This window comes from Danio rerio, chromosome 4 (assembly GCF_052040795.2).
Source record: "Danio rerio strain M-AB ecotype USA chromosome 4, GRCz13ab, whole genome shotgun sequence".
Taxonomy (NCBI): domain Eukaryota; kingdom Metazoa; phylum Chordata; class Actinopteri; order Cypriniformes; family Danionidae; genus Danio; species Danio rerio.
In genome coordinates, this window is record NC_141024.2 from 71,982,501 (window position 1) to 72,010,322 (window position 27,822).

A 27,822-nucleotide genomic window follows, 5' to 3' on the forward strand; every position below is an offset into this window, starting at 1 on the left:
AAGGCAAGTGGAGATTAAATAGTTGAGTTCTTAGTCGTTTCTTGAAAACAGCGAGTGACTCTGCTGTTCTGATGCAGTTAGGGAGTTCATTTCAACAACTGGGCAGATTGAGCGCGAGCGTTCGGGAAACTGATTTCTTCCCTCTTTGGCATGGAACCACGAGGCGACGTTCATTCACAGAACGCAAGTTACTGGAGGGCACAAAGATCTGCAGAAGTGAGAGCAGATAAGGAGCAAAGTCAGAAGTCGCTTTGTAAGCAAACATCAGAGCTTTGAATTTGATGCGAGCAGCAACTGGCAGCCAGTGCAAACGGATGAGCAGCGGAGTGACATGTGCTCTTTTAGGTTCATTAAAGACCACTTGTGCTGCTGCGTTAGGGTTATATATATATTAGGTTATATATATATATATATATATATATATATATATATATATATATATATTAGGTTCAATGCCAGCCTATTAAAAGGGGTGGTTCTTTTTTTTTCAGATATTCGAGGTTCAAATACTGCATTTAAGTGACATTTTAAGCACTATTTTGCTCTAGATTGGCTTGTCGGAGAGTTATCATTCCTTACCACACATTTTGATGGAACAAAAATGCTTCCTACATGTTTGTCAAAGTGCATATCATACTATTTTTGTTGACAGAAATTTGTTTACTTATAAGTTATTATAGTTTCATATTTAATGTAATGATATTAGACTTTTTAAAATATAAACTAATTCTAATTTTAAATGCTAATTTATCATCATTCATCATAAAAATAAAAAAACAACAAAAAATGTTTTCAATTAAAAGCTGTAACCTATGGGCAAAAAACAAATTGGCCAGCTCATTTTGTCAGTCAGAATTTGTCCATGTAAATAATATAACCCTTCTTTTATCGGTTATTTTTCTTAAAAGCCTTCTTCGATTTGATAATTTCACAATTTATCATAGCAAACTGTCAAAAATGGGACAAATGAGCTCATATCGAACATATCATTCGAACCACCCAAACCCCCCTGGCTATGTGCATATATATATATATATATATATATATATATATATATATATATATATATAATTATTTTAAAATAACAGTATTATTGTGATTATACAATTATTACTCTAAATACATAAAATTATTATTTTAATTATTATCATTATTAATAATTAAATTATTATCATAAAATTATTATTATCAAATTTAAAATTATTATTTTAAATACATAAAATTACATAAATTAATGATAAATTTGACTGCAAAACAATGTAAAAGACACAACTGGAGTGATGCTAAGATAACTTAAGAAATCTTTTGCATGAATATTAATTTCATTTGAATAAAATTCTCTAGACAATTCTAAAGAATACAAAAAAAAACATCTTTTATAGATTTATCAGTTGTGTGTTGTCTTAGACCCAACTCATGGCAGAGAATTCGTTCTATTAAGTCTTACCTCCCAGACTCATCATCCCTCCTTTAGCCTCAAACAAAAAACCTATCAGGAGCCATGCTCTAAATAAGATCACCATCATATTGTTTAACCTTTAGTTTGGTTGACTTGCAAAACTCACTGCGTGCCGACACCTCCTCATAAAAGACTGTTGTGATTTCACAATGCATAAGCGGCGTGTGAGCAGCGTGGCTATTTTTTCAGTGTGCATGTTCACAACTGGGAGCAGAGCAGTGTCAGGCGTGCAGGTGTGTGTTTTTTTCTGTGCACATGCTCAGTTTTGTTTATGAGTAAATGACATTTCTTTCATCAGCGTTGGTCCGGTGGCACATAGAGATTAAAGTCTTTATTCTGGGATTACCACTCTTAATAAATAAACTTGCATATAAAGTAAAACGTATCTCAAAGCATTTACTGGGGCACAAGCGATGTACTTGAAGGGTGGCGGTGGTTTGAGTTGCATGCGATGTATACCTGAAGAGCGGTGGGGGTGAGTGACGCGCGACACCCCTGAAGAGAGTTGGGATTGAGCTTCGCCCGACGTACCTGAAGAGCTGGGAGGGATCTGGTGGAGAGGCATGTGCGATGTGTTTAAGGACCAGGCAGGAGACGCACGATTTCCGGGAGATTATCATTCGTATTTGGTTGATTTTAGGTTGTTGGAAAATGACCAAAATACAACGTCGAGCCAACATCTTAAACCAGTGTCATATTGATGTTAAACACTGACACTTATTGGTTGGGTGTGGCAACCAAAATCCAACTTCTGATCGACATCATAGGGGTCACGTCCACACAATGCCAAGCTGTAACATAATTAGATGTTTATATTTGGTTGCTTTTAGGTTGCGTTGGAAAGTGACCGAAATACAATGTCTGTCTGACGTTGGGTTCTTACGTCAACCTGATTTTTATTTCAAAACAAAATGCCACGTCCTATGACATCAGGGTACAACGTCAATCTGACGTGAAGTTGATATCCTGTGCCAGCTGGGAACTTATGTTTACATTTTTTTGTTTTAAGTTTCACTTACTTTTTACGTTTACACAGAACTTTTTGTTAAAAATATCCACAGATAAAAATATCCACAGCAGATAAGAAGGAGCAAAGCCAGAAGTCGTTTTGTAAGCAAACATCAGAGCTTTGAATTTGATGAGAGCAGCAACTGGCAGCCAGTGCAAACGGATGAGCAGCGGAGTGACATGTGCTCTTTTAGGTTCATTAAAGACCACTCGTGCTGCTGCGTTCTGAAGAAGCTAAAGATATATATATATATATATATATATATATATATATATATATATATAGAGTCAATGCCAGCCTATTAAAAGGGGTGGTTCTTTTTTTTTTCAGATATTCGAGGTTCAAATACTGCGTTTAAGAGACATTTTAAGCATTATTTTGTTCTAGATTGGCTTGTCGGAGGGTTATCATTCCTTACCACACATTTTGATGGAACAAAAATACTTCCAACGTGTTTGTCAAAGTGCGTATCATACGATTTTTGTTGACAGAAATTAGTTTCTTTCTTAGTTTTTTTCACATTTATGCACCTGCAAAATTGATCAACCAAGCTGTTTGTATGTCAGTCTAGTATTTGACGCTGTCATTCGGCGACTCTTCACTGGTGTGTATGTAGAATTAGCTGCGTGTGTAAGATGCATCTCTGCTGTTGGTTGTAATGTGAAGTAAATCCACACTTTGCTGAAGAAGAGTTGACAAGCACATGAGCAATAACAACGCTACCTCATACGCCACCATTTTTGTGTTTGATTGCGCATGACTTACACTCTTCTAAACACATTGTGTACTTGCATGACGAATTTTAACGGCACTCATTTTCAGGTGTCTCCATTGACACATGAACAACACAAAAACTGCCACTTTAAGGATCGCTTTTAGATTGATGTGTTTTCAGTCATAAAGTGCTGTTGTTGAGTATACAAACTGGCAAAATACATTTAAAAATTCCCATTTTTGTCTGAAACTGATGTGTAAATGGCAATGGTAATGGTTGATCAGCTTTTCTTCCAGTCTCTTCCATACCTCAGTAGCTGTTGTGAGGTTTTTTTCAGCAATATCTGCTATAACATTCAGTTTTAAGGTTTAGGTCAGGACTCTGGGCTGGTTATTTCATTAACACTGGCTTCTGGTTTCAAGGAACCGCTTTACCTCTTTCACTGTGTGCTGTCACAGAAATTTATGACCGACTGATTGGCCGATGAATGCAGGGAAGTAGCTACATGCTGCTATTGCATTTTTACTTTGCCATGAAGCTGTGTAAAAGGTGACATGCCCATTGAGCTGAATGACTTTTAAATGCAATTCAATTGCAAGAATACAAAATATCATGTTTGATAATTAAGTTTCACAAATAATTTAGGTAGTCATAAACATATCCGAGTGCTATGTTGAATATTGTAAAATTGGGAAGTTTAGAATTGTAAACATACATGATACAGTCACAGGAGAGCAGAAGCATTTACTGTAACATGCATTTCTCTATAAGGGAGAATTTGTTTCTAAACCGTTTTCAGACTCCTAGTGCTCCTGTGAAAATATACTAAATAAGCACATGCAAGACCTTTTTATTATTGAGTATTGATAGCTTACAAAGAAGTCTTTCATTTGTAAAATTGTCTTAAAAAACATAGATATGGTGCGGTTTTAGCCCTGTGGGGTCCAGTGCTTAATCGGTGACAGATGTTTGAACTTCCGTCATGTAAAAAATTGTAAAAAGTAGATGGTAACACTTTATTTTTATGGTCTATTTGCGTATTAAGCCCCGTTTACACAAGTGCGTTTTAGTTTTAAAACGGCGTTTTAGATCAAAAACGATCTGCGTTCACACTAGCGTTTCTGAACAAATCTCCGTCCACACTACGCCACCAAAAACGTATATCACGTGACCATTCGCGCACTCTGGGCATGCACGTTCTAGTATAAACAGAAAGCATGCGTCTCGCTCGGCATTTGGTTATTGTTAGTCAACAAACGCCGGTTGAACATTAAACGCGATGGCAAAGAAAGCAAGAGAGGTATTTTTGTGGACAGATAACGAGGTCGAGTTGCTACTAAACTTAACAAATGAATCACTGCAATATGGTGCCTAAAACATACACTAATGCAAACAATGCTCCTATTTCTGTGTCCATGTTGTTGTTTACAGTACTGTCTTCCGGTAGCATTGAAGCCATGTGTTATAGTCATGTGATAGGGACTTGACGAATAAGGGAAGGATACGCAATGAAACAAAAGCCCCAATCAGCTAGCGAATCTTAGCAGTCCCGCCTCCGTTTTCAGATGTCTCTGTTTTTCCTCGTCCACACTGAAACGGAGCAGCAGCGTTTTAGAATGAACGTTTTCGGCGCTCGAGAACTCCGGCGTAGTGTGGACGGATGGCGTAACCGTAGCAGAACTTATGCGTTTTAAAACGAAAACGCATTAGTGTAAACGGGGCCTTAGTAGACTGCTTCTTCAACAGACATTTAACTGACTATAGGAAACTTTGCAAGTACGTGTCAACTCACACTAACCCCAACCTAACGGTCTACTTATAACCTAATGAGAATTAGGTTATATTAGGTTAGACCAAACTGACCATCAAAATAAAGTGTGACCAATCAGGCTGCCAGATATATCAGCCAGATCTCACGAAGAATCAAAACTGTGTGATGTTTTGTCAGTATGGTGGCTAATTTATACGAATTCATACAATTTCAGTCTCGTGAAAATGTATGATTCTTTTTATAAGGAGGCATGACACCGTACCCCACCCCTAAACCCAGCTATACATCTTAGACGATACAAATACATGAATGAATGGAGTAAACACGAACTACCGCAAAGCTGTATAATATTCGCACATATTGACTTTCTAATGGCACTCATGGAGAAAGTGTGAAAAAAGTCATAGGAGGTTGCCAAGATTTGACCTTCAACCTTAAAGGTTTCTTATCCTGTTTTCTTACAATACAACCTCATTAGGAAGAGCTTTCTTAAAAAAGCAAAGAGCGGCGCTATCATGTTTGCACATGTAGGATGTTGGACATTCTGCAGCTTTCACTAAGAATAATTCACAGCGGGACCCGCTGCGTCCACACCTTTCCTTTCTGCACACCAGTTCACACAGAGCGCATGGAGAAGGACTGTTATTATAATGTCTGCCAGAGGGGAAATCTATCCCTATACCTGACTACCTTCATATATACTCTGCAAATGTAGTCAACTGCAGTAATAAACATGATAGGCATTTATAGCAGTGGGTTTTAATTAGGGGGTCAGGACCCACTATTGGTGTCTTAAACGGTTTTCAAGAGGCCCTAATTTACGTACATCTTAATCAGCCCAAATCCTTTTTGAGGTAAAAAGAAAAAAAAATCTAACGTCAGGGTTTACTGAAGACACGCAGTGAAACACTCTGAAAATGCACAAACACAGTGGTTTAAATAAATAATTTTAAGCCTCAAAAAGCAAGTCGCTATGTTCAAACATCTTGAAAATAAATTTTAGAGGGACAATCCTTAGATACACCCATGACTACATAACAAGTACTATAGTAATTGGTGTAATTGTAATTACACTAATACTTCATATATATATATATATATATATATATATATATATATATATATATATATATATACAATTGAAGTCAGAATTATTCACCCCCTTTGAATTTTTTTTTCTTTTTTAAATATTTCCCAAATTATGTTTAACAGAGCAGGGAAATGTTCACAGTATGTCTGATAATATTTTTTCTTCTGGAGAAAGTCTTATTTGTTTTATTTCGACTAGAATAAAAGCCGTTTTTAATTTTGTAAACACTATTTTAAGGTGAAAAGTATTAGCCCCTTTAAGCAATTTTTTTTCTACAGTCTACAGAAAAAAACATTGTCATACAATGACTTTCCTAATTACCCTAACCTGCCTAGTTAACCTAATTAACCTAGTTATGCCTTTAAATGTCACTTTAAGCTGTATAGAAGTGTCTTGAAGAATATCAAGTATAATATTTTTTACTGTCATCATGGCAAAAATAAAATAAATCAGTTATTAGAGATGAGTTATTAAAACTATTGTGTTTAGAAATGTGTTGAAAAAAAAATCTGCTCTCCGTTAAACAGAAATATATATATATATATATATATATATATATATATATATATATATATATATATATATATATATATATATATATATATATATAAAGCGATAGCAAGTTTCAGCTGTGTGCATCGCATCAGTGTTGATCGGCAACTGGCGTGTATGAAGATGCATGATGGGATTTGTAGTTTGTTTATGTGACCAGCAATTATTAATTATTAAGTAACCGGTGGTCATCATGTAACTTGGCGTGTTGTTTAGATTTTTGCTTAATTATCTCTTAAGTAACTGTAAATTAAATTTAATCTCTATATTTCTTTCCCTCAAAGTAAAACAGTGTAGTATAAAAAACTGACTACATTAGATTAAATATGTGCTGGGGTAATGAGCAAAGCAAATGAAAGCATTGTAAAAAAAAATAATTAAATGAAATTAAAAAATATATACACACACACACACACACACACACACACATATATATATATATATATATTTATATATATATATATATATATATATATATATATATATAGAGAGAGAGAGAGAGAGAGAGAGAATATATAATGCAAGATTTAAAGAGATCGCTCCACCAAAAAAAGCCAAATTACTCTCTATTTTCTCTATTTTCTATTTTACTCTGAATTTTCCAATCTTTTATCAATTTCTTTATTCTGTTGAACACTATATATATATATATATATATATATATATATATATATATATATATATATATATATATATATATTAGAGGTGGAACCTATACTGGTCTCACGGTTCGGTTCGGTTACGATTATCATGCCTTCGATTCGGTTCAATTCGATATTGTGGTGCATCACAGTGCATTGACGATGCTTTCCATATACAGTGTTATATTTTAGAGGAGAGGCTATAACAAGCTGTCTGTATAAACACACAGACACACAGCACCACACTGTCTCTCATTCAAACACATACACAAACATAGACAACACCAAAGAAACAAACACACACACACACACACACACACACACGCACACATACACACTTAAGCCCTTGCAACAGGGAGAGCTCGCGCTGAGCGGAGCAGAAAAAAAAAAAAAAAAAAAAAAGAAGCACTTTTCCGACGGTCCCTTACTGAGAGCTCCTCTCAGCGCGAGCTCTCCCGGCTAAACACATATTGCGAGGGCTTAAACGGAGGAGTGCTCTTAGTGTGGAGCGAAAAAAAGAAAAGAAAAGACAGCTGTGAAACATAAAAACACAGGAAACACACTTTAGATCTTTTTAGGGTAAGAGGTTTTTGAGTTATTGCCGTCTGTAACTGAATGTGTGTCAGGAATATCGAAAACAAAACCAACTGAACCGCGCTCATTTCTGGCGCCCCTCTGGATATACAGCGCCCTTAGCATTTGCCTATGGTGCCTATGCCAAGGGCCGGCCCTGAGTTGGCTGAGTGTTGTAAATACTGGCGCTTATCTCCCTCGCGACAGAGCGCATAGGAGATAAATGACGTCAGTACATAATAACCGGTTATGATTATTACTGAACCGATACAGAATTGTCCGCGTCTGCATCGCAATGCACCAAAGAAACAATTAATTTTGACACCCCTAATATATATATATATAGTGTGCATTTTAACACATTTTTAAACATAATTTTGACAATTAATTTCTAATAACTGATTTCTTTAGTGTTTGTACATAATATTATTTTACAACTTATAACCCAATTTACTAGTATTCCACTTGAAGTGCAATTTAAAAGCTTAAGTAGGTTACTTAGATTAACTAGACAAGTAAGGATAGTTATGCAAGTCATCGGACAACAGTTTGTTCTGTAGCCAGTAAAATATATATATTTCTTAAGGGGAAACTAATAATTGTGAAAAATGCTAAACATCTTTCGGTGTTTATTTTTATTAGGACCTTCAGCAGTGGAAAATCTACAGGTTTCTGGTGATGCAAACAGCTTGGATGTTTCATGGCAGCCTGGTAAAGGCAAAACAGAGCGATACTGGATTGTGCTCATAGACAGCAGTGGCAGAGATTCAGCATGGAACTCGACAGTGGCGAGCACAGCCACTTCATATACAATGAAGGGATTGATTTCTGGACGACTCTACAACATCACTGTCGTTACAGAGGTTGGAGAGCTGCAGAATTCAGCGTCCACACAAGCACAAACAGGTATTTGAAATTGTTTCCTCTGTATTTTAAGCAGGCATGTTAACACCCTTTCCTGTTTAAAGGGCTGAAAGGTTACCTTGTTCACCTTTTGTTATCTCACATTACGTCATGTTGCCTTAATCATTTCGTTTATTTAACCGTGTGTGCATTTTTATTTGATTGACTATAGTCATTCGCATTTTTAAGACTTAAAGGTACAGTTCACCCAAAACTGAACATTCTGTCATCATTTACTCACCCGTGATTCGTTCCAAACCTTTATGAGTTCTGATTATTTTTTCCGCACACAAAATAAGATGGAAACTGTAACAATTGACTTCCACTGTATTCAGTATTATAATATACAGTAGGGATGCCACGGTTCTCAATATAATATTGAACCATTTGGTACAACCTCCACGGTTTAATACGCGATTGTGAATTGCGGTATTCTTGGTTTTGAGTTTATATAAGTTATTTGCGTTTTATATCTCCCTGAATTGACTGCGTGTGCCTGTAAGTCCATGAGCTGTGATGAGGAAACTCCTCCCCGCGAGTAAATATCCAATCACTATGCTCTAAAGTTAGGGGGCGATTAACCATAATTCCACACTTTAACCTGGGGAGCGGCGGTGAAGTGAGGCTGCGGCAACAGTACAAAGAAGCGTTGGCGAAGTGAGGCAACATAACGAGAAAGCGCCTGCGTTTTACACGTATAAACTAACCCAAGCTTATTCTGGAAATGTAGCCCCGCGGACGTTTCTGGAAGCCGCAATTTACGTGGCCGGAGGTGCGTATGGACGCGTTTACTTTTTTCGAGCGAACGCTGCGGGGCGGTGTGGTGCCGCTCCGCTCCTCCTCTTCGCGCTCGTCGGCCGACGGCTCGACTCCGAGTGGAGGGCTTTCCCGATGCAACCAGTTTGGCCGCTTAGCTCACAGCGTTGCGTCGGCGGAGGTAAGACGAAAAACAGAATCCGAAAAATAAGGGCGAGAACGCGGCGGGATCCGGAAACGCGGTCGAAATCAAAGATGAGGGCTTTTGCTTTTTTTTTTTTTTCTGGACGGCTTTTGGAAACTGTCGCTCAGGTTTAGGGAAGGAGGAGGAGGAAGAGGAGTTCGGCCGGGTCGGCCGATCCAGCGGCTTTTCGCGCGAGAACAGCGCTGGCGCGAACGGCGCGCGCTCCCGAGAGGCACCCGAGACGCGAAAAAGCGCAAATACACTCGAATACGTACCCTCCCGGGACATATCTCGCGGTCCGCAGAAACGTCCGCGGGGCTACGTTTCCACAATGAGCCCGGGTTGGTATAACCATGACTGCACATCTGCAGCGCCATCACCCAGCAAATCACTGTCTAAAGGCAGGATAGCAGAGAAGGTAATAAAGTCCTCCAAATAGCAACAATCCCTCGCTGAATCTTTCAAGCAAACATACCCCACTGGTTCCGAGAGAAATATAAAAATAACAAAGGCAGTGCGGGTGTTTATAGCTAAAGATTTGCAGCCGTTTTCGGTGATTGGAGATGTGGGCTTTTGTCATCTTATAACAGCACTCGATCTGACCTACAGACTACATTCTCGCATTTATTTATCACCGAGATAATTAGGATGGATTATTTATGTTTACTTTAGTACAAATGTACAATTAAGTAAAAATCGAAACAACACACAAAGCTACACGCACCAGTTGCCGATCACTGATGAAACATGTTATCGCTAATCATTCGGACTACCTATACACCACTGATACACCCGTTCATTACTGATTCTTTGGTTTCTGTCGCTGTTTGTTAGTGTTTGTGTTGCTGTTTGTTTTGCCTACCGTGTTATTTGACCATAGCCTTGTTCATTGTTATATTCTGTATTGCCGCATATTTTAATCACAAGGCTGTTAGATGACTACGATTTGGATTGTCCATATGTACCAGCATCTCCTGACCATTACATGCTTGCATGACTATTCTTATTAAACCTGCAATTGGATCTTTGACACCAAAGTGACACCAAAGACCAGCTGGATAGACTCGCGGAATGTGCTGCGTCCCATTTTACATGACCTAAACATATTTGTAGCACTTCAGTTTAGGTCAGAATTCGTGCTTAATAAATAGCTAATTGGTAGTTTATTAAGCTATAGTGTCACACTGTAAAAAAAAAAAAATCGCAATTTTACGGTTTATTTCCAGCAGCTGTGTTGACAGGAAAAAAAACGTAAATTAACGGACGTTAAGTTACAGAAATATACCGTAAAATAACGGATAACATATTACAGAAATTTACCAGCAATGTCAATTTAAGGAAACTTCTGTAATCCATTTTTTTACGGGATGTTTCTGTAATTTAACGGCTGTTAATTTATGCTTTAATTTATGTTTTTCGGCACTACAGCTGCCAGAATAAACCGTAAAGTTGCTGATTTTTTTTACAATGTAGTTAATGGGTTGTTAAGAACATGAATTGTGACCTAAACTAAACTATTACCAAAACATTTACTTTTTCCTGTGAGTGAAGTGTACAGTAGAGGAGTCAGCAATACATGGGATGTTCGACTTGGTCATAATTGTGCATCTCATTAAAACGCCCTGTTGATCAGCTTAGTAACAACTTAGTAACAAGTAACAACATCAGCATTTCTTTCATTGGATAGAATGAAAGATCTACAATCGCACATGTCTGCCATGTTTGTAGTTTTGATCAAATCCTCATCCTCATTCCCAATATTAAACATTTTAGTGTGCATGCGTGAACATTTGGATTGTCCAGAAAGAAATAACAGCCATCTCTGCACCTTTGGGATGTTCCTCATACTACAATCTGGGACTCAGATTATATATCAGATACAGTTCAGAAACGTCAGATTCAGGTGTTAAAAATGCAACACACAATACCTTTGCTGCCAATTCATCAGGAAACAGGCTTTTTTCACAAATATTACATGTGATAATCCAGTTTCCACATGTTTGGATGTAAACATAGCTACTCCACCTTTTAAACTCTAATGTGTCAGGGTTGGCAAGGAGAACCCAAACACACAATAGACAGGAGAACGCGAGGTTTGTTCACGGGAGGGACCCAAGGCAATGCAGAAGGACAGTCCACACAATAGTGGCTGGTGACGGAAGGAGAACAGGCTGGTGAGGGATGGATGATACAGTTGTAATAGCCTTGTGGGGGTGGAACAGGCTGGTCAGGAAAGGTAAATTCCAAACTTCAGGTCAAGCAGTCAGTAAGTAGCTAGTGCAGGGGTCACCAAACTTGTTCCTGAAGGTCCGGTGTCCTGCAGATATTAGCTCTAACCCTAATCAAACACACCTGAACAAGCTAATCAAGGTCTTACTATAGATATACTCGAAACATCCAGGCAGGTGTGTTGAGGCAAGTTGGAGCTAAGCTCTGCATAGAACCGGATCTCCAGGAACGAGATTGGTGAGCTAGTAGAACCTCAGGTTTGGGACAGGGGTGGAATACAGATGGAACATCAAGCCAAGCGGGATTTACAACCAGCAGAGACTCAGGAGGCGGGTGACACAAGCAACACAACAGGACTAAACAGCTGGGGAGACAAGAAAATATTAAAGAAGAGCAAGCAAAAAACAAACTACCCCGCTGAAAAATCCAGCTTAAACCAGTCTAGGCTGGTTGGCTGGTTTTAGCTGGTTGACCAGCCTGGTTTTAAAGGGGTTTTGGCCATTTCCAGGCTGGTTTTCAGCCATTTCCAGCCTTAAACTGGACATTTTGGCTGGGCTCCCAGCCTGGCTAGGCTGGTCAAGCTGGTTTTAGCTGGTCATCTCCCAGCCTGACCAGCTAAGACCAGGCTGGAAATGGCTGGAAACCAGCCTGGAAATGGCCAAAACCACTCTAAAACCAGCCTGGTCAACCAGCTAAAACCAGCCGTTTTTTCAGTAGGGTAGAACAAAGTAAAAACAAAAAATATTTAGGAAGGGGGAAAATAGAGCTTGAGAAATAAAATTAAACAAGGGACTAAATAAAGCTACTAAAACTAAAAACAAAAGGCCAAAAGAAATAAGCCGTAGCTAGAAATAAAACAGAAAGCAAAACACAGCCAAAGGAACTTAAAATAAAGAACTAACAAAAGACTAGGACTAGACTGGGACTGCTGGATCACAGAATGTCACGAATGGGAGAGAATCACACAAAACGCAAACATCCAAGTGCAGCAATTTATTAACAAAAAGACAAAGGTATCCAAAAAGATTTTCAAATCTTGCACAGAACTATAAGCAAGATACAAAAACTAGATGACCAGACGAAGGAACTAGTGATGTGACGTTGTGCGCCGAGGCTTCGAAGCATGTATCAAAAAAACGATACATCTCGCAGTGAAGCAGTGTACCGGAGCTTGATTCGTTTTGCCATCATCACGTGATCAGTGACGTCCGAAGCTTTATTTTCGCCTATACCCACGTGACTGCTTCGAATTTTGATTCAAAGGTTTAAACACCCTCATAGTAAAGTGTATAGCGAGAGATTAGGCGTCTATTACATACATTTGTTCCAAAGCACTGCACCAGTCCCAAACACCAGTAATTAAACTAAACTACAATAGTATTTTTTAGTAAAAAGGTTTTGAACAATACTAAAGTGTATTAGCGTATTTTTTTTTATGACTATCTTTAAAGAAAACCACCGCATATCGATGTATTGTGTTTGACAAAGAGCATCTGGTGAATGCAACCTTGAAGCTTCGTTCATATAGCGTCCTCCTAGAGCACTCGCCTCCCAATCAAGAATCGCTGGTTCGATCCCTGCTTGGACCGGGACTAATTGTGTTATGATAAACTTTTGAATACCTTGGATTTTACTACAATCATCAGTTGTGTAATGTAATATATCTTATGTGTAAAAACTACAGTAATTGAGTAATTTGTTTATATTGCTGTTGTTGTATTACTACATGAATGAGTTGGTCAGTTGTGAACATTTGACATTATGGCAACACAGTGTTTTCCCACACTTTCACCAGAAGAGGTCCTCATCGAGCTCTGATTTAGAAAGCTTCGAGTAACAAACCTTTTTCCGATACAATTGAGTCGAGCGCTTCACTGGTTCAGAAAGCTTCATTTCACCATCACTAGAAGGAACTGGCAAAAATCCAAAAACGGGTAAATACAAGGACAGGGTAGGAGTGCTAACAAGTGCTAACAAAAACGAACACAAACAGGAATCCAAAAATAACCGTAATACAAAAAACTAGAAAACCAGACAAACATACCAGACGTGAGGAACTAACAAAACCCTAAGGCAACTAAAACAGAGGACAAGAGGGTTTATAAAGACAGGACTAAATTAACAAACATGAAACAGCTGTAACACAACACAATCAGTGATACAAAGGATTATGGGAAATGAAGTGAAACTACAACACAAACAAGTGCCCTCAAGTGTCCAAACTAGGGCACTGCAACAGGTGTGACACAGAAATGGCAAAATGAAAACTTGAAATAAATCTTTAGCTACAAACAGAAAGACAAAGGAAAATGACAGCAACTTTGCTGAGAGAAGAGAAAAATCAGAAAGGTAAATGAATTCAAGATCAAGATCAAAAAGATTAGTTCTAGACTAAGACTACACAAAAGAAACAAAGCTAGACTGCATACTAACTCCTATCAAGTACTAACAGGATTAGCTAGACAAGTACACTAAAAGACTGAGACGAACCAGCAAGGACAAAAAGGGAAATGACACAGTGGCTGCGTCCGAAACCGCTTACTACTCAGTAGGTACTGGATTTGAATTTAAACGTACTACTCGGCCATTAGAAAAGTACGTTCTATACAGTATGAACGTGAAAAGTATGAATGGAATTCGGACATATTACCTCCGCCATTTTGTCAAGGTCACATGACCTACCTGCGTCAATTGCGTCACTTTACTCCCATTCATGAATTTGCTCGCGGGGCATTATGGGATAGGGCAGCATGCATGTGATGCGCACTCCAGAACCTCGCCAGAAGTAGTAAGTCATCCAGGTACTTCTCGCCTACTGATTTTCGAATTTAATGAATTTGGACATACTACTCGGCTCGCATACTGATTTTAGCGTACTATATAGTATGGAAGTATGCGGCTTCGGACGCAGCCCGAATTAAAGGGAGTAGAGAGCACGAGGAACAGGTGAACGTAATTAGACAGACAAGGACTGAACAAGGCGGCGAGGCATAGGAAGACGAGGAGGCAGGACAAGGGGAGCACATGGCCAACACAACAAAAGAGACAGCCATGGACTAATACACAAAACAAGCAAAGAGACATTAAACAGAGACAGGAGTGACAGGGCTGTAAGGGCTGGATCCTGACACTAATGTGTGCAGAAAACAAGATCAAAACCAAATGCATGACAATCTGTGCCAGATCCTAGGTCACTAAAGCCAGTACTAATGTCAGAAGTGAAGATCCATCACATTTAGATGAAGGATTGTAAGAACATTTTCCCTTTTTTACTTTAAACATCAAGGTATTACAGCATTGTTTAAACAGCTGTTGCAGGAGTTGATGAGCACAGAGAGCTCTGCGAGTTGTAGTTCATTAGGAGGTAAACTTCAACAGAGACTACACCGCTGGTGAGCGGACTACTACAGGAAATAATCGCCAGTGGTGTTGATCACAACACCTAGAATCCAAAGCACATTATTGACCATATTTGGAAGGGTGAACACTAATGAGCTCAGCTGTAAAGAGCCCAAAAAAGTAATGTGCCTAATCTAATCGTCTCTCTCTGTGCAGCTCCAGCTTCAGTCTCTAAGCTAAGAACGGAGAACAACGGCGACCGGAACAGCATCAGGGTTCTGTGGGATAAAGCTTCTGGGGACGTGGATAGTTACCTTGTCAGTCTGACGACACCTGGTTCAAACTCTATTGAGAAAGTCTTACCGCCTGACGACACATATGTAGTGTTTGAGAATCTGAGTCCTGGGAAGGGCTACCAAGTGTCTGTCAGTACCAGGAGTGGAGCGCTTTCTAATAAGACATGGATCACAGGAAAAGCAGGTTAGTACAAGTTGAATGAAGGTGCCGTTTCAAGAGTTGACACTTAGCTGATGATTGATTATAAAGCTTGTTTGGCGTGCTGTCCCAGGAGAGAGCCCTGAGCTCATGAGATCCTCGAGCCCGGGGCTCCCTCCCGTTCGCAAGGCGAGAGGGCAGTTTGAGCTCAGGTAGATCTGGAGAACTCCCCAGCTGTAGTAGCTAATGAACAGATAGTGATTGCTCTTAAGAGATAACTACTTACAGGGAGCATGTCTATGGTGCCGATTTGGAATCAACTTAAGTTGCATGTTTCAGGACAGTGGGAGGAAACTGGGGAACCTGGGGGAAAGCCACGTGCCCTACTAAAAAAACTGCTTAAACCAGCCAAAGCTGGTCAGGCTGGTTTTTGCTGGTTACCCAAGCTGGTTTTAGCTGGTTTCCCAAACTGGTCATGGCTGATTTGTCAGGCTGGTTTTAGAGGGGTTTTGGCCACTTTTTAGCTGGTCTTAATTGTTCAGGTTGGTCTTAGCTGGTTTTAGCTGATCAAGCTGGTCTTGGCTGGTTTTATCTGGTCAAGCTGGTTTTATCTGGCCAGGCTGGTTTTAGAGGAGTTTTGGCCACTTTTTAGCTGGTTTTAGGTGGTGAGGTTGGTCTCAGCTGGTTTTAGCTGGTTAAACTAGTCTTAGCTGGTTTTAGCCAGTCAGGCTGGTTTAGGGGCGTTTTGGTCACTTTTTAGCTGGTCTTAGTTGGTCAGGTTGGTCTTAGTTGGTTTTAGCTGGTCAAGCTGGTTTTAGCTGGTCAGGCTGGTTTTAAAGGAGTTTTGGCCACTTTTAGCTGGTTTTAGCTGGTAAAACTAGTCTAAGCTGGTTTTAGCTGGTCAGGCTGGTTTTAGATGAGTTTTTTGCCACTTTTTTAGCTGGTTTTAGTTGTTTAGTTGTTGGTCGTAGCTGGTTTTAGCTGGTCAAACTTGTCTTAGCTGGTTTTAGCTGGTCAGGCTGGTTTTTGCTGGTTTTAGCTGGTTTTTCAGGCTGGTCATGGCTGATTTATCAGGCTGGTTTTAGAGGCGTTTTGGTCACTTTTTAGCTGGTCTTAGTTAGTCAGGTTGGTTTTAGCTGGTTTAAGCTGGTCAAGCTGGTTTTAGCTAGTTTTAGCTGGTTTTAGCGGGTCAGACTGGTTTTAGAGGCGTTTTGGCCACTTTTTAGCTGGTTTTAGCTTGTCAGGTTGGTCTTAGCTGGTTTTAGCTGGTAAAACTAGTCTTAGCTGGTTTTAGCTGGTCAGGCTGGTTTTAGAGGCGTTTTGGTCAATTTTTAGCTGGTCTTAGTTGGTCAGGTTGGTCTTAACTGGTTTTAGCGGGTCTTAGCTGGTTTTAGAGGGGTTTTGGCCAATTTTTAGCTGGACTCTTTTGGTCAGGTTGGTTTTAGCTAGCTTTAGCGGGCCAGGCTGGTTTAGAGGGGTTTTGGCCACTTTTTAGCTGGTCTTAGTTGGTCAGGCTGGTTTTAGCTTGTCAGGCTGGTCTTAGCTGGTCAAGCTGGCTGTTCTTAACTGGTTTAAGCTGGTCAGGCTGGCTGGTCTTAGCTGGTTTTAGCTGGTCAGGCTAGTCCTAGCTGGTCAGGCTGGCTGGTCTTAACTGGTTTTAGCTGGTCAAGTTGGTAGACCAGGTAAAACCAGCTTAACCAGATTGGGAGACCAGCTAAAACCAGCCTGGCCAGGCTGAAAGACCAGCTAAAACCAGCCTGGCCAGGATAGGAGACCAGCTAAAACCAGCCTGGTCCGATTGAGAGAACAGCTTGACCAAATTGAATTGAATAATGCAGGGCCGGCTGAAAGCAATCATAAGCACGTGATCCTCTCAAAATTAGTTTATAAATAAACTTTACTTAGTGCATTAATTCAGTAAGTTAAATTGTTAAGTTAAATTGGTAAATTGTAAGTTAAACCTTGATACCTATATAGGAGGTATAATGCTTAGGTAAGCTCACAAAATCTCCAGAGATGGTTTTATATGCACATTTATTACCCTACATTTTATCCCTAGTGTAACGAAGTGGATGCAGACAAAAGACTCGCGAATCCAAATGCAGTTTAATAGAATCAAGGCCGTACAGGCAAAGGTCATAAACAGGAGGAAAACAATACCAATAGGGTAATCCAATAATCGTGGTCAAAATACAGGCAAGAGGTCGGATTAGGAAGCAAAGGATCAAAACGATGAACAAGGCAAGGATCAAAAACATGGGAGAATCAAACAAGGAAAACATTTCGTAAAGTTGATAAAGAAACAAAACTCGGCAATAAAAGTTTTATCTACACTGTCTGGATTATTGTCAGCTATTGCAGGAGTTGATGAGCACAGAGAACTCTGCGAGTTGTTGTTCATTAGGAGGTAAGCTTCAACAGAGACCACACCGCTGGTGAGCGGACTACTACAGGAAATAATCGCCAGTGGTGTTGATCACAACACCTAGAATCCAAAGCACATTATTGACCATATTTGGAAGGGTGAACACTAATGAGCTCAGCTGTAAAGAGCCCAGTTCCTGCTGTTTCATTCACTCACACATACACACAGCATGATGTACTCTGAAATAAACATGTGCAAAACAAAACCTTATATTTGCCATACTTAACAAATTAAATGGATGCCTTGTTAAATCTTTGCAACTAAAGTTGTAGAGAGGTTTGTTTAATCCATCAGGAAAAAATAAAACTACTTTTTTCCTTAGTTGTATTGTGAATGAAATATAGGCTAAATTCTACTTGACAAAAAAAGGATCAACAGAGATGTATTTAGAGTTTTTGAAGAAGACGAAGGATGCCTACTTTGAAATCAACACATGGCCTCAAATAATAACTAAAAGCACTACAGAATGTTACGTTTTCACACTCATGCACACATTCCATTCAGCTCATCTTTATTTCTACAGTACTTTTACAATGTAGAGTGTGCCAAAGCAACTTCCCTGCTGAAAAATCCAGCTTAAACCAGCCTAGGCTGGTTGGCTGGTTTTAGCTGGTCGACCAGGCTGGGTTTAGAGGGGTTTTGGCCATTTCCAGGCTGGTTACCAGCCATTTCAAGCCTGGTCTTAGCTGGTCAGGTCAAATTACCAGCCAAATCCAGCTAAAACCAGCTTGACCGGCCTGGTTTAAGCTGTATATAGCTGGTTTTGGCTGGACTCCCAGCTTGGCTAGGCTGGTCAAGCTGGTTTTAGCTGGTCATCTCCCAGCCTGATCAGCTAAGACCAGGCTGGAAATGGCTGGAAACCAGCCTGGAAGTGGCCAAAACCCCTCTAAAACCAGCCTGGTCGACCAGCTAAAACCAGCCAACCAGCCTAGGCTGGTTTAAGCTGGATTTTTCAGCAAGGTTAACATAGAAGTTCTAGTAAATGCAAACGGTTTCAGTCAAGTTTTCAGAGTTGAAGTTCTGCTTAGTTCAGCTCAGTGTGGTTTAATTTTCACTGCTGAAAGTCCAAACACGGAAGAGCCAATCCATCGATGCGCAGCTCCACAAGTCCCAAACCAAACAATCCAGTGGCGAACACATGCATGTATTCTGTCAGTGCTGCCGAGCATAGATTGTGGCGTCACATGCTAGACACCTGTAGCTTGTTGGTCGGGGTTCAAAGGTCAAACGCATCAAATCACATGCATCAAATAAATCTGAAAATGGCACTGATGTAAGCTACATTGTAAATTTCAAAATCAGCGTAATACTCACTACTTACCATTGTTATGATGAGGCACGACAAAAGAAGTGGAGTTCCATATGCTGCATTTTTTAAAGAAAGAATGATCAACCAGAGCAAAGCAGTACTATAGTCCGCAAGAGTAATCCAATAAGCAGGCGAAGGTCAGTGTTTAAACAATCGTTAAACAAGAAAGAGCGAGGCAGTGGCGCAGTAGGTAGTGCTGTCGCCTCACAGCAAGAAGGTCGCTGGTTCGAACCTCGGCTCAGTTGGCGTTTCTGTGTGGAGTTTGCATGTTCTCCCGGCCTTTCCTCCGGGTGCTCCGGTTTCCCCCACAGTCCAAAGACATAAGGTACAGGTGAATTGGGTAGGCTGTAGTGAATGTGTGTGGGGATGTTTCCCAGAGATGGGTTGCGGCTGGAAGGGCATCCGCTGCGTAAAAACTTGCTGGATAAGTTGGTGGTTCATTCCGCTGTGGCAACCCCAGATTAATAAAGGGACTAAGCTGACAAGAAAATGAATGAATGAATAAACAAGAAAGAGTCCAAGAAACACTTCCAAAGTCCACAACAATGACGGTGTGTGTTTAAATTCTGTGTGTATTGTCCTGCAGCTGTGTAGTGTAATCAGTGTCCAGATAGGTAACAGCTGTAATGGGTGATTAGCACAATGCATGGTGGGAGGTGTAGTCCAGTTGAAGCCTGGTGAAGTATACAGAGCTAGTCTACACCGCAAATATGCTTTTTACTTAGACTTTTAGTCTTGTGTCTAGGCCAAATATCAAAAAATTTGTAAATCGAGAAGCATTTTCTAGACAAGCAAGAAATATGGTCTTGTTTTAAGAAATAATATATCAAAATTAAGTGAGTCTTTCCTTACATTGGGGAAGCAAAATAATCATATTTTTCGCTTTTCTTAATTTTGGCATATTATTTCTTAAAACAAGACAATATTTCCTGCTCGTCTGGAAAATGTAAAAATTTTCTTTAGATATTTGGACTAGAAACAAAAATTTTTAAATACAGTGTAGTGAGCCTTGTTGGCTAATAATTGTGACAACTATTCACTACTTTTAGAAGATACTTTTACTTTACTTACACTACAATTTGGGGGGAAGTAATGGTACTTGAGCAAGATTTTTCGTTACTCTTTCCACCCCTGCTAATGTACTCTGGTATTGTAACACCGGTGGGATGACAAAAACAACTGGGGTAAGATGCAATATGCAGGTTTATTCAGTGGTCAGGCAAGCAATGGTCAATACCGGTGCAAACGAGTATGTGTAGGCAGTCCAGAGTCGTAATCAGTAAACAGGCGATAGGTCAAAAGGCAGGTGGCAGGCAGGGAGAACAGGTATACAAGACTTGGTCTAAACACGGGTAAACAAGACAAGGAAAAACGCGCTGTAGTGTCATCATAGGATAAACAAGACTCGGCCAACTGAAAGGGTGAGTGTGTGGCTTAAATGGTTGTGCAATCAGTCTCTGACAATCCTCAGGTGGTGTGAATGTAATCAGACTAGATGAGTAGGCATGTGTGTTTGGGCGAAGTGCATGTATGAATATGTAGTCCATCAAAGGCGGAAGTGTAGTCCATGGTTTGGTGAGTGAGAACCAGCAATCTAGTGGGATACGATTGCTGGTAATCATGACAAGTTTTATTGCATTAATAGCTGAATATCACTGTTTACATTTATGTTGTTGCTGTTGAAATATCTAGCCAATTCCATGTGTGTTCAATAAAAAAAGGTCAGGAAAAGGTTTTCTTTAATGTCAAAAATATTAGTTATTTATTAGATATAAATGAATAATCTGAGGACAGAGCTTTGGGTTATGTTACCCCAATGCCATACAAGAATGACATTCAAGAGGTTCGCAACTAATTTACATTTCCCTGACTCCAGCATATATGTACACAACTGATATTAACAGGTGGAGTTTTGGTGTAACGTCATTCAGCAGTCCTTGGGCTGTTGCACCCAGACATACTTCCTCTTTCTGCAACCCTTCTCTGCACGCCAGAACTGAACAGTTCAGTGCATATTAAATATATTTAACAACTACCACAAGCAATCCAGCTCCTTGTGACATGTCTAGACTTCTTGTTAGTCTGGAGCAAAGCCCTCCGCACTATATTTATTCTTAGTCTGCTATTTCCCTCTTGTCAGCAGTTCCCTCTAAGAAGTATGATATCACAGTAAGAAAGAAGAAGTATGGTTAATATATGGTATCATACAAAAGAAAAAGATTGATGAATCTGTTGCTAGTCTAATATTTTTATTTCTAAATAAAGACACAAATAAAAATGAATTCATTTTTCCCCACATTGCTTCCATCACTAGATCCAGGAAAGGTGTCAGATCTGGTGATAGAGAATCTGTCGGTTCGCGGAGCACTGAAGATCTCCTGGACGCCACCTTCCGGCGAATGGGAGCACATCCGTGTTGCGCTCTCAAATGGGAGTGAAGTCCTCAGGAACCAAACTGTGGGTAGAACGGCAAAGGAAATACTCTTGTCAGGGTTAAATCTGCTGCCAGGCAGAGTTTACAGAATGGCCGTCAGCGTTGAGAATGGAGGCCTGGCTAATACGGTCATATATGAGGGGGAAATAGGTAACCACGTGTGCTTATATCATTAAAATGAATTTGGTAGTTTACAATAGGTAGCAATAGTTTACAACAACAAAGATTTAGCATTGCTGGATATGTTTGCGCAAATTGATCAATTAAGCTGTTAACGTAAAGAGAGATTACGTAATAAATCAAGTCGTTCATGTTAACTAATGTGGTCCCACTTTATATTAAGTGTCCTTAACTACGATGTACTTACATCAAAAAATAAATACAATGTACTTACTGTGTTTATAAAGTATTTGAGAACACTTGTGGTGCTCTTGAGTTGGGAAAGGGGTTGGGTTAGGGACAGGTTTGGTGGTGTGTATAGGTTTAAGGGTGGGTTAAGGTGTAGGGAATGGTCAGCAGTGTATTTACAAATGTAATTACAGAAGTTAATTACAGATGTAATAACATACCGGTATTTAATCAAGCATAAGTACACAATAAATACATGTATTTACACAATAAGTACATTGTAACAAACTATTTACTCCTGTGTAAGTACATATTAGTTAAGGCCACTTAATATGAAGTGGGACCACTAATGTAATAATTAACACATTAATATACTTTTAGTTAACATCAACAAAGACTAAGTAATGCTTAACAGATGTGTTGTTCATTTTAAATTCGTGTAAACTTAATATTTAAATTATTACAACCTGTATTGTGGTAAACCGAAGTCTGCACAATGTTATGATACCTGATTATGTATGGTCTTTTTCAGGTCTTCCCCCAGTGTCTCAGCTGCACGTCCGCCACTCAGACGAGACGTCTCTGAGCGCGCTGTGGGCTCATGCCGCTAGCTCATCGTCCCGCGATGGCTACATCATACAGCTTTTCCAGAGCAACACATCTACAGTTATTCAGACACGAAACTTGAGCCGGGACATGAGAGAGTGCACCTTCAATGTGCTCACACCGGGTCGCCTGTATGACATCACTGTAACCACCACCGCCAAGATCATCCGCAGTTCTGCCACACTGCAAGGCAGAACACGTAAGATTGTGTTTCGTTTTCTCAGCAGGACTGCTTATGTCTTTATTTTTGGATGAGAAATTCATAAAGGTAAATAATCAGTGCAAGGCACTTGAAAAATAAGAACTTGAACTGATTCTTTTTTAGTTTTTGCAAAATTTCTAGTTGTTTAACAATGAACTTTATCAAAAGACTGTAGCAAATTTGTTTTTTTCTTACGCTACACTAGAAAATATATCAACCCGGGCTCATTGTGGAAACGTAGTCCCGTGGACGTTTCTGGAGACTGCAGAATACGTCCCGGCGGGTACGTACGGCTGCAGTTTTTGTTTTCGCGAATCCGCGAGAGGCCGATATTGTGTGCTTTTTCGCACCTCAGACGCCTCTCGCGAGTGCGGTTCGCGCCCGCGCTGTTCTCGCGTGAACCCACCGGAGGCCGCTGTCCGATTGACCGGATGATTGACTGCGCAACCGGCCAATCGGCCGACCCGCCCTCCTCCTTCCCTGAACCCAACCAATTTTACCGATCGACCCGCCCGCCCGCTCGCTTCCCTAAACCCGAGCAACAGTTTACAAAAAGCCGTCCAAAAAAATAAAAGCCCCGATTTGTTTTTGTTTTTTTTCTACCGCGTATGTTTTTGCGTTAATTTTTGGGAACTGCTCTTCCCCGGACTCGAAACCGATCACCGTGGTCGACTCCTCACTGCATCTCGAGCCTGCCAACGTACACGGTGAGCTGAGTGAACAAACGGGTTGCAGCGTGGAAGCCCTCCACAAGGAAGTAAGGCAAGCGTGAAAGGGAACAGAGTCACACCGCCCCGCAGCGTTCGCTTGAAAAAATAAATAAACGCGGCCGTACGTACCCCCCAGGACGTATTCCGCTGTCTCCAGAAACGTCCGCGGGACTACGTTTTCAGAACGAGCTTGGGTTGAAATATATACACTCACCGGCCACTTTACTACCTTACTAGTACCGCCTTAGACCCCCTTTTGCATTCAGAACTGCCTTAATCCTTCGTGGCATGGATTCAACAAGGTACTGGAACTATTCCTTTGGCCTATATTGACATGTTAGCATCGCGCAGTTCCTGCAGATTTGTCGGCTGCACATCCATGATGTGAATCTCCCCGTCCGCCACATCCCAAAGGTGCTCTATTGGATTGGGATCAGGTGATTGTGGAGGCCATTCGAGTACAGTGAAATCATTGTCATGTTCAGGAAACCAGTCTGAGATGGTTCACACTTTATGACATGGCAGGATGGATCCATGGATCCATTCTTTCATGTTGTTGATGCCAAACTTTGACCCTACCCTCTGAATGTGGCAGCAGAAATCAAGATCAGAGCAGGCAGCATTCCTCCAATCATCTATCGTCCAGTTTTGGTGAGTCTGTGTGAATTGTAGCCTCAGTTTCCTGTTCTTAGCTGACAGGAGCGGCACCCGGTGTGGTCTTCTGCTGCTGTAGCCCATCCGCCTCAAGGTTGGACGTGTTGTGTGTTCAGAGATGCTCTACTCTTTGTAACGAGTGCTTATTTGAGTTACAGTTGCCTTTCTATCAGCTGGAACCAGTCTGGCTATTTTCCTCAGACCTCTGGCATCAACAAGGCATTTGCGCCCACAGAACTGCCGCTCACCGGATAGTTCCTCTTTTTTCAGACCATTCTCTGTAAACCCTAGAGATGGTTGTGCTTGAAACTCCCAGTAGGTCAGCAGTTTCTGAAATACTCAGACCAGCCCTTCTTGCACCAACAATCATGCCACATCCAAAGTCCCTAAAATCCCCTTTCTTACCCATGTGAACTGCAGCAGATCGTCTTGAGCATGTCTACATGCCTTAGAGCATTGAGTTGCTGCCGTTTGATTGGCTGATTAGAAATTTGGGTCAACGTGCAGTTGGACCTAATAAAGTGGCCAGCGAGTGTATATATGAACAGTTTACAGTTTTGTGATTCACATGATTTTTCATTTATGCTTATGAATTGCATTATGGGAATTTGATCTTTCCTTTAACAACCTTTGATGTTGATAAGTTATAAAAAATAACTTTTATAGATATTTTTAATAGTTTGAAATGACATATTGTCTGGATTGTATTGTCAATAGTGGTACAAAAATCAGTAATAAACCGCCATTTTACAATGTTATTTTGAAATTGTTTCGAGTTACCAAAATTAAAGTTACTTTGTTAAATTGTTCAGCTGAATTTTCATATGCCCCAAAATACATTTCATAATTGTACATAAGTGGGAAAAGCCTATGAATCATGAAAAATTGAACCTGTTAATAAAGTAAAGTATTATTTTACTAATTATAAAGTATTACAAAAAACAAAACATGTTTGGCCTACAGTACACAAAATAATCATTGCAGGATTGAAAATGTGGTGGTGATTAAAAAGAAAGATATTAGGAAATGTGTTTAAAACTGATTTCAGTAACAATAAGGCATTAAATGAAATAAAAAATGCTGTCAACGCTAAAAGTGAGCAAACAATCAGCTCGCACATAGCATTTAATGTTATTGTTAGTAACACCAATCAACTGTAATATATTTAAATTAATTAAATAATCATTAAAATAACTTGATTAAAGTTCGTTTAAGTATTAAAATTCAGTGCACTAGCCAGTGATAAGAGATAGAATAATTATAATGAAACATTACAGCGGTGGGCAAACTCAGTCCTGGAGAGCCGGTGTCCTCCACAGTTGAGCACCAACTCTAATCAAACACACCTGCTTATGATCTTGAAGACACTGATTAGCATGTTCAGGTGTTTTTGATTAGAGTTCAAGCTGAACTATGGACACCGGCCCTCCAGGACCGAGTTTGCCCACTCCTGCATAATGCCGCAGTCACACTAGTGCAGGGGTCACCAATCTCGTTCCTGGAGGTCCGGTGCCCTGCAGGCTTTAGCTCCAACTTGCTTCAACTCACCTGCCTGGGTGTTTCCAGTAAACCTAGTAAGACCTTAATAAGCTTGTTTGGGTGTGTTTGATTAGGGTCGGAGCTAAAATCTGCAGTTTGGTGATCCCTGCACTTGAGTTTGAGCTTGCGGAATTCTGTTGTATGGCGCTGTGAAAAGGGGCGGGAATAAATAAGGTGATTACCCTGCTAAAAAACAGCTGGAAGTAGCTGGTTTTAGCTGGTCTCCCACCCTGGCCAGGCTGTTCAAGCTGGTCTCTCAATCTGACCAGGCTGGATTTAACTGGTCTCTCAACCTGGTCAAGCTGGTTTTCGCTGGTTTCCCAGCCTGGCCAGGCTGGTCAAGCTGGTTTTAGCTGGTCTCCCATCCTGGCCAGGCTAGTCAAGCTGGTTTTAGCTGGTCTCTCATCTTGGCCAGGCTGGTTTTGGCTGGTTTTCCAGCCTGGCCAGGCTTTTTCAAGCTGGTCTCTCAATCTGACCAGGCTGGATTTAACTGGTCTCTCAACCTGGTCAAGCTGGTTTTCGCTGGTTTCCCAGCCTGGCCAGGCTGGTCAAGCTGGTTTTAGCTGGTCTCCCATCCTGGCCAGGCTAGTCAAGCTGGTTTTAGCTGGTCTCTCATCCTGGCCAGGCTGGTTTTAGCTAGTCAAAAGACCAGCCTGCCTGACCAGCTGAAACCAGCTAAGACCAGCCAGCCTGACCAGCTAAGACCAACTTGACCAGCTAAAATCAGTCAAGACCAGCCAGCCTGACCAGCTTAATCCAGTTAAGAATAGCCAGCTTGACCAGCTAAGACCAGCCTGACAAGCTAAAACCAGCCTGACCAACTAAGACCAGCTAAAAAGTGGCCAAAACCCCTCTAAAACCAGCCTGACCCGCTAAAGCCAGCTAAGGTTAACCTCACCAACTAAGACCAGCTAAAAAGTGGCCAAAACCCCTCTAAAACCAGCGAAGACCAGCTAAAACCAGCTAAGACCAACCTGACCAACTAAGACCAGCTAAAAAATGGCTAAAACCAGCCTGACCAGCTCAGACTAGCTTAAACCAGCTAAGACCAACCTGACCAACTAAGACTAGCTAAAAAGTGACCAAAACCAGCCTGACCAGCTAAGACCAGCTTAAACCAGCTAAGATCAACCTGAACTACTAAGACCTGCTAAAAAGTGACCAAAACGACTCTGAAACCAGCCTGACCAGCTAAAACCAGCTAAGACTAGTTTGACCAGCTAAAACCAGTTAAGACCAACCTGACAGACTAAGACCAGATAAAAAGTGACCAAAACTCCTTTAAAACCAGCCTGACCAGCTAAAACCTGCTTGACCAGCTAAAACCAACTAAGACCAACCTGACCAACTAAGACCAGCTAAAAAGTGACCAAAACGCCCCTAAACCAGCCTGACCGGCTAAAACCAGCTAAGACTAGTTTAACCAGCTAAAACCAGCTGAGACCAACCTCACCAACTAAAACCAGCTAAAAAGTGGCCAAAACTCCTCTAAAACCAGCCTGACCAGATAAAACCAGCTTGACCAGATAAAAACAGCTAAGACCAGCTTGAGCAGCTAAAACCAGCTAAGACCAACCTGACCAATTAAGACCAGCTAAAAAGTTGCCCAAACCCCTCTAAAACCAGCCTGACAAATCAGCCATGACCAAACTGGGAAACCAGCTAAAACCAGCTTTGGTGATCAGCTAAAACCAGCCTGACAAGCTTTGGCTGGTTTAAGCTCGTTTTTTCAGAAGGGTAGACATTTAGCAAGCGACGGGTCCATATTTTCAATTTCTGTCCAGAGAGGTCATGTTTTGATCCTCGATTGGTCTCACGCAGTCAAGTGATGTGATTTCAGTGCAGTGACTTGCGAAAGCTGTCGCACGAGCTTGCGTTTCCAGTCTGACGCATTCGTGTGCGTATGAATGGAAGTCTATGGGGAGAAAAGTGCAGTGTG

General features: G+C 40.6%; 1 protein-coding gene across 4 annotated transcripts in view; it reads left to right on the plus strand.

The window, feature by feature from the left end:
• Positions 1-27,822, plus strand: part of ptprb (protein tyrosine phosphatase receptor type b) — a 93,459-nt gene that overhangs the window by 8,490 nt on the left and 57,147 nt on the right. For 3 of the 4 annotated variants that reach the window (XR_015941993.1, XR_015481659.2, NM_001316727.2), the window contains 4 exon segments: positions 8,453-8,716; positions 15,438-15,701; positions 21,705-21,974; positions 22,705-22,977. Coding sequence is in view for 2 of the 4 variants with exons in the window: in NM_001316727.2 (NP_001303656.2) it covers positions 8,453-8,716; positions 15,438-15,701; positions 21,705-21,974; positions 22,705-22,977 (1,071 nt within the window). In the remaining 2 variants the exon portion in view is untranslated. 4 annotated transcript variants of the gene reach the window in all.